The sequence below is a fragment of the Anas platyrhynchos genome, chromosome 7, assembly GCF_047663525.1.
Source record: "Anas platyrhynchos isolate ZD024472 breed Pekin duck chromosome 7, IASCAAS_PekinDuck_T2T, whole genome shotgun sequence".
Lineage (NCBI taxonomy): Eukaryota > Metazoa > Chordata > Aves > Anseriformes > Anatidae > Anas > Anas platyrhynchos.
The window spans coordinates 8,399,901-8,407,294 of NC_092593.1; the positions used below are offsets into that span (position 1 = coordinate 8,399,901).

Consider the following 7,394-nt stretch of genomic DNA (forward strand, 5'->3'; position numbering starts at 1 on the left):
GGAACTTATTGGCTCAGCACCTTAAAGAATTCCATGTTTAATAATTGTGAAGGCTTTCCATCAGATTTGTCTCTGTTCTGAATTAGTAATGTTGCTGACTTACTGTTTTAGAAGAGGAAGTCCTTGACCTACTGGGTTGAAAGAATTGTGACTGCTCTGAACCTTTGTGGGTCCTTTAGCTCTGCCATATCCCCTGTGAATAATTAGAGGTATTTGAAGGTATTGCTGGAGAAGCCAATTTGTGTCTTTCACTTTGCATATTGTTGAAGCCTCATGAATTAATCATCAGCAGGGCAAAAAATTAACTTCTTCAGACACATATTTTGATGGGTCATGAGGGAGAATGTAAAGTGATCTGTAAAATATTCTACTGATCCTCTAAGTATTAAATTATTATACCTACAGGCTAATTTCACAGAAAAAAAAAAATGTTTCTTTTTCTTTCCTAGAAGAAAAATGCACAAAAAAGAGAAAATCATGCTTCATTATTTTTCCAGCATTTGAAGGCATTAGAAATGCAATCGTTTAATTTGCTGAATGCTTATACAAACAATTCTGTCGTCTGCGTTAAACAAATCTTGAGGGATCTTGTGTACACATTTTCTTCTATATGTTCAAGTTCTTGTTCTTTTAACATGGTTAAACTGCATCTTTATTACCGGTAAAAATATGGGGGGGAGGTTGGGGATTGTGTGGTGATTTATAATTGTCTTTGCCCAAAAAGTCACCAATTGTCTTCTGAGATTCTAAACAGCTCGTTGTTGGGCGGTTCATTTACTGGTGTGCTAAATATTTCATTTTTTATTCGTTCTAGCAAATGAGACCGAATTAGCATTCTTCTGTGAGGAAGATTACAGAAACTACAAAGCTAATCCTGTTTCGGCCTGGTGAAGATCCCAAGAGATTGTTTTGTTTTCCCATACTCATTGTAAATTTTCCTTGTTCTGCTTAATGAGTTTTTTTTTTTTCTTTAAAGATCAATAAATCCTAAAGGATTGCTTTGCAAACAGTGCAATTCCCTTCCTATAGAAATTAATTTCTGTCAATATGTTAAGACTGAGAGTAGGAAGACTGGGGGGCATACATGCCTTTTTTTTTTTGTTCCTTCCTCCCACATTTCTTTTTCCTTTGCTTGCCTTTTACAATGTTGGCGGTGCAACCAATCTCTGACCTGTGATGCACGTTCTTGGTAGGATCCTACAGCAGATGTTAGCTACGTACTGATATTACACAATGCACAGTAAAAGTCCCTCTTAGCAGTAACTTCTAATGAAAATGGAAACTTGTTGTGACGCAATCGATGGGCATTTTAGAGTGTCTGACAAGAGAGTCTCTGTTTCAAGTAATAGATTTACTTCACTCTCTTTATGTTTAGGCTCTTTTGTTTAAATGGTGCACACTGGCAAGTGTTTCAGGCTCTTCACTGGTGAATGCTTTCCTTTATACTTTCTTCTAGCCCTCTTTAGCATGCTGAAAGAGAAAGTGACTGTTAGAGGCCTTTGTGTTCAGCTCAGCTTGCTACTGCATTGCTTCGTGGAGACACCTTCATGGAAGAGGTAGCAACCTGAGTTCTGCCAGGGAATCAACATGCATAAATAGGAGTAAGGATTTATTCCAAATGTTGTGAAAGCCCATGGTTTCAGTTTCAAGAGTGAAACCTGAATGATTGCATTTTTGCAAGGAGAAGCCAAATCTGCACAACAGATGTCTTCAAGACTATTCTTTCCTGCTTTCCAAGAGCCAAATGTTCTGTCACTGTATGTTAGTTCTTGGTAATTCCAGGCTTTCCTGGAATTAGCCAAATTTAGGACACTAACCAAATTAAGAACAAGAAAAAATAGTCATGCTTCTAGTTTAGATAGACACTTAACTGCTCATTAGGGAGTTGCCAAGATGGGCCACTGTGTCTTTAAGCCTCTCTTCAGGGAAACAGAAGCGATTCTGGCTCTCTGCCTTGTAGGCTTTTTGGGCATAGGCTGTGCTAAATCAAATGTGACCTCATGTGCAATTGCTTTAGACCCAGACATCTACCCTCAGCTCTGGGTGAGAGCTGACAACAACATTTCCACTAGAGACTTTCCAGAGAAGTAAGCTTACAGTTTCCTAGAACTTTGATTTTTATTTTATTTTTTATTGTGATAGACAGGTGATAGCGAAAGCAGATGCGTGATATCCAAAGCTTTAAAATAAAAATTCCCTTTACTTTAGATGTAGGGCCAAAGAAACCTTTATGCATTGTTCCCACCTCATTTTCTTCATCCTTCATGACAACTCCCTGGTGTAGGCTGGAGACCTCTCAGGTAGCTGGTGTTCCTCCCCAACAGCTTTGCTTCAAATGTTGTTGTACTCTATCGTGAAAGGGATTATGCTGTGTTTTTTTTTTTTTCCAATATTTTTTTGACTCTAGATTTACAATAATGAATGTAACTGTGTGGTAAGTAGATGGCATACTGTGGAGATCACTGTCTTGGGCTCTCCTACCAGGGAGTCTCTCAGCACGCTTAGGCTCTCCGAGCAGACTGTCATTGTTTTGCTCCTGTTGTGAGGATTTTAATTTGCTCTCCAGCCCTTTCAGACAGATTTGGATTGTTTTTGTGATCCCTTCTCTCTAACGTATTCGTGTTGGACAGTCACCAATTTTTAGCGTGTCCTCTCTGTAGTTATAGCTAGTACAGTTGCAGCAGTTCAGCGTGACACTGAGTGTGTAACAGTGGAAGAGAAGTTCCACAACATCAACAAGAAAAATGTAAATGTTTTAATGCCAAGTAATAATTATTTGTCTGTCACTTTAGATTAGTTTCTCTTTCAAATGAAAGAGTTAAATTAGTGCTCTGTGAGCTCTGTTGGCTGTGGCAGTGGCACTTGGCTGCTTTCTGCTGCAGCACAGTACAGCCTTTTGTAATGCTGTCAGTGACCACACTCGAAACTGGATTCTCCCTGAAGTGTTTCTACTGTGTTTTTTGTTGTTGTTGTTTTTAATTGAGGCTTTAATAATGCATGTTTCCAGAAAAAAATGAAAATAAAACTGACAACCAAAACAGAGCTACCATAAAACCTTAGATAAGATGCTGCTCCAATGTTTTTGGGTGGGATATGGTAGAGCCATGTGTAGCCTTGTTGCAGAGTGGGTTTGATTCCAGGAGTGTTGCACACTGAATGAAATCTAGGAACACTGGCTGATAACTCAGTAAGGACTGAGATGTCTTTACCTGTGTTGTTGTGAAAGCCTCTATTAAAGGAAAGCGCCCACCACCCACATAGCTGGTACCAGGGTTTGTTACCCTGGCAGAGGTTGTGATCCACATCGGTTCACAACTACTGTTGATCAAAGGTGGCCTCTATAACATACAGCAGGATAAATCATATACCTTTTTTTAGCATTCTTAGGCATTACGGTGTTAATAATCCTTTTTACACTATGATGTTCTTTGAGCCTTGCATCAGCCTTTTTTATTATTATTATTTATTTTAACAAAAAGAACAGTATCGTGGCTGGATACTGAAATAAAACCCATGTCCTCCTCAGTTATTGCAGTGGAGCAGGGAAAGGTGGTCAAGCTGGGACTGGTGGAGCTATGATGTTTCTCAGAGAAAGAAAACTATGTAAGAGACTGGAGTTTTGGTTAGGGGGTGTGGAAAAATAGCTTCTAAAGGAGGAGATTATCTTAAGAAAGGAATTACCATGAGGAAGAAGAAGAGGTAACGGCGTAACTGAATAAGCACAGAAAATGATAAATGTACAACACTCCTGGCACATACATACTACAATAGTGTTTTTATATCATTAGGCATTTTAATATTTTATTTTTTTTATAATTGAATGCAGAAACTGCTGTAATAGATTATTTTTTCTCAGGCTCTGATATAGTGCTTTCTACGTGCAGCTGTTTGTAGTTTTCTGTTCAGAGGCAGTCACATTGCCTCTTGCAGATGCAAGAGCACAGGTAGCTGAGTTAGATGCTGACAGTTACTGACGGCACAGAGGAGTCCTCAAAAATCAGATATGCACTGCAGATAAAGTTGAAGAACTGCTTTATCTGATGAAAATGTTCTTAGAAGTGATCCAGAGATAAACTGTAAGCTGTGATGTTTCACTTTCATTCTCAGAGCATTCAGCACATCCCAACAGATCCTTTGCTTAGCGACCTTGCAGGTCACAGTCCCACAGTGACACAGCCGTGGCAGGACATCTGGGGGTTCTGGCCTTGCAAGCTAACAGCTGCTGAAATCCTGGATGTTCGGAGATCAAGAATGAGAAAACAGAACCTGCAACACTTGTTCTTGCTCTCGTAGGACTGATATGATCCAGGCTTCAGAGTCAGTGGCAGCTGGCTGGAGGCATTACAAGTGCTTAAGGCAAGTGCACGCTTTTGCTTATTGAGGTTTGTTGGGCTGAGCCCAGTCTGGTTGAATGGTACCAGTTGGCTCCAGATCTTCCTTCCATCACTGCTGTGGATTTGCAAATGATTGATGAATCAACCAAAGATGCTCAGTAGATAATTTCATTACTATTCAGGTAATCAGGACACTGCTTTTTCCTGCCACCTACTTTCCCACCGTGACACTGGGGTAACAGACACACCTTTGCGTGTTTTCCCTGCCACTTCCCTTTCTTTCATGCTGCCATCTCTGCTTATTTGCAGTGCTTTAATGGTTAGGTTTGTACCTCATCTGCTATACAACAGCAGATTCAAAAACCCAGTGAAAACCCAAGACCTATTGCCATAAACTGTCTTTGGCTGCAGAGAAAGCCACCAGATGTCAGCACAGCCTGTTCTTTCTCCAGGACCTACGTAAGCCAAGAAATACTGAATGTCTAGCAAGAGCGCTTATCTGTGAATTGGTTTAGCCTGCGAAGTCTGTGCTAGGGCTGCGGGGATGAAAGCTGAAACTTTCCTTGCAGAAAGTGTTTCTTTTTATATTAAAATCAAAGAGCGGCAAATTGAACTGGTATCAGTGCTTAAATTCCTCTTGTTAGAGCGCATGCTTTGCGGAGACAGTTCCAGCGTGTCTAAATCTTTGCACGCCGTGAGGAGGCATTTGCAGAACATTCATTTGAGGAACTGTCTGGAAAAGATCAGTGTTAATTTGCTGAGCTTTTGTCAAGTAGACTTTAAATATGCCTTTTTTTTTTTTTTTAACACAAGGAAAACCGCTCAGAACAGACACACATGCAAAGCAGAGCAAAAAATCTTCAGCAGCACAGCTTAAACACACAACAAACGTGTCCTCCATGCTTCTGCCCCTAAGCTGCTTCTATTTCTCCCTCGGAGTACCATGGATGAGGAGAACCTGGCACCGTGCTCTCCGGGCCATGCTTTCTGAGATGGGATATGAGCTGTGGAGCCCAGACCCAAGCACTGTGCAGAGCTTTATGCTTCGAGTGATTGAAGTGTGCATGGATGGTGCCTGGTTAAGAGGGTAAATTAGGATTATTGCACAGGGACACGGCGTGACTGAGCTTTCTGCTGAGATTCCCATCATCCTGCTTGCAGAAGAGGGAAGTAAGCGATGGGGAGAGAGTGGGTGACATCAAGCCTTCCTTCTGATTTGGGCTGCTGCTTCTGTTCATTTCTTCTGCCCTGGTAGCACCGGTGTGCTAGGAGCAGTGCCTCGGTGCCAGGCTGTCCCTGTAACCCTCAGCAGCCGCTCAGAGCCTGGAGGAGATGCATGGGCGACTGCTGCCTTCTGCCGTCTGTGGGAGAAGACTTCTGTGTGCGTGGGTGCAGGCAGCACTGCGGTGCACATTGTCTGCGAGGTGTTATTCTCACTTCTCTTCCTTCTGCTCAGCACCCAGCTCTGCTTTGCAGGAGACCAGGACCTCCTCTGGCAGCGTGGTACGCCTGGAGGGTGGCTGACAGCAGAGGTGGGTGTTTGGGCTGGTGAAGCAGCGGGGGAGAGGACGGAGCATAAAACTTTCATCTTCCTGTAGATAGGGTATTTTTTGATCAGATATGGATTGTATTTCTTCTTTGCTAACATCCTCTCTGTCTGATAGTGATTCTTCTCTTGTAGTAGGCCAGAAGGGTGCAAGTTTCAGTCGGCAGTGAATGCGTTCCAGAGCTCAGCGTGACAGTTCAGGTTAATAATAGAATTTATCTTCCTATGTCCAGTTCTGCCCTCTGGCAGGTGACATGGTGTTGTGCACCATCAACGTCAGCAAGGGCTGCAAGAACTGCGTCTGTCTGCCCTTATTTTGCATTTTGGGAAGGTTTAATTCTGCTTTCTAACCTGGAGCCCAGGGAGCCTACAGGGCCAAGGGCCAGCATAGGAAAACAGGTTCTTGGTGTCTTACATTTCTCCTTGACTTTTCAAAACTCCCAACATATTCTTTAAGGCCATTTTGGGAAGCCCTTTTTCTTCCATGGATGGAGATTTTTGAAGTGGAAGGTATGGTATCACTCTGGTTTTGACCTTACTTTGAGGTCACACCTTTGGCTCTGTGCATGTATTTGGTGTCCGTCCAACTGGAGCACATCTGTTGCTTTTAGGGTCAAAGAAGCAACCTAGAAGTGGAAACCCCATATCCTAATAGTATTATGGCAATTTCTCCACACTTCCCCACCCCTCAAATAAAAGGAACCTGGTCTTGCAGAAAGCAGGCTTAAATCCTAGTATCTGCATAGTATCTTTGTTTTCCAGAGTGCTGAATAATGCAGCTACTTAAAAGCAGACATCCAACTGTAGACAGCTCTTTAAGCCAGCAGGCTGGCATGGGACGGCAGCAGCTGAAGCTGGCTAATTGTGGATCAGACACAGGGAAACAGATAACGAGAGTAAGTAACCAGCTAACAGCAGCTGCAGTGGGTCCTCCACTGCTGAGGTTTCTAAATGCAAAGCAGATTATCTTTCCAGGGGAATGGCTCTAGTGCCATTTCAAGTCTTTGAAAGATTCCTCTAATGCTATGTGTATTATGTGATCCTCCCGACTGCCTGCACACAGCAGCTATTTTTAGGCTTTGAATAAGAAACTCCTATGCACGCTCTGCCAAAAAGAACTGGCCCCAGACACAGATGGCACCTTCCTGCTGTTTATTGCATGCTCAACTTCAGGGCGGCCCTGACTGGCACTAAAAACCTTGTGCAGAAGTTCTGAAAAACATGTTTCTTATTAAGATGCAATAAACAGGTAAAAGAAAATTGTCTTACTGCAACAAATCTTATTCCTCAAAGCTGAGGCACAGCCTGCGGGTCCCACTAGCTCAGTGCAGGAAATGTTAAGCCCAGGGGTATGGCAGACTTTTGGGGCTGCCTGTAGCAGCTCACACCGTTGAGCTGACCATTTTGGAGAGATTGAAGGAAATAGTCTGTACAGAGATGCTGAAGCAACTGCATTACCCTAAATATTTAACTGTAGCTTGATATGTCACTTTGTAAGTAAATCCCTGAAGAGC

At 42.5% G+C, this 7,394-nt stretch overlaps 1 protein-coding gene across 6 annotated transcripts in view; it reads left to right on the forward strand.

The window, feature by feature from the left end:
- C7H2orf76 (chromosome 7 C2orf76 homolog) overlaps positions 1-7,394 on the forward strand; it is a 37,986-nt gene that overhangs the window by 8,867 nt on the left and 21,725 nt on the right. For 5 of the 6 annotated variants that reach the window (XM_027461095.3, XM_027461096.3, XM_027461097.3 and 2 more), the window contains one exon: positions 815-1,009. The exons of the other annotated variant lie outside the window; for it this stretch is intronic. In XM_027461095.3, coding sequence (XP_027316896.1) covers positions 815-891 — 77 coding nt within the window. In that variant the 3' untranslated portion in view covers positions 892-1,009. Of the gene's footprint in view, positions 1-814; positions 1,010-7,394 lie in introns of those variants that run through there. 6 annotated transcript variants of the gene reach the window in all.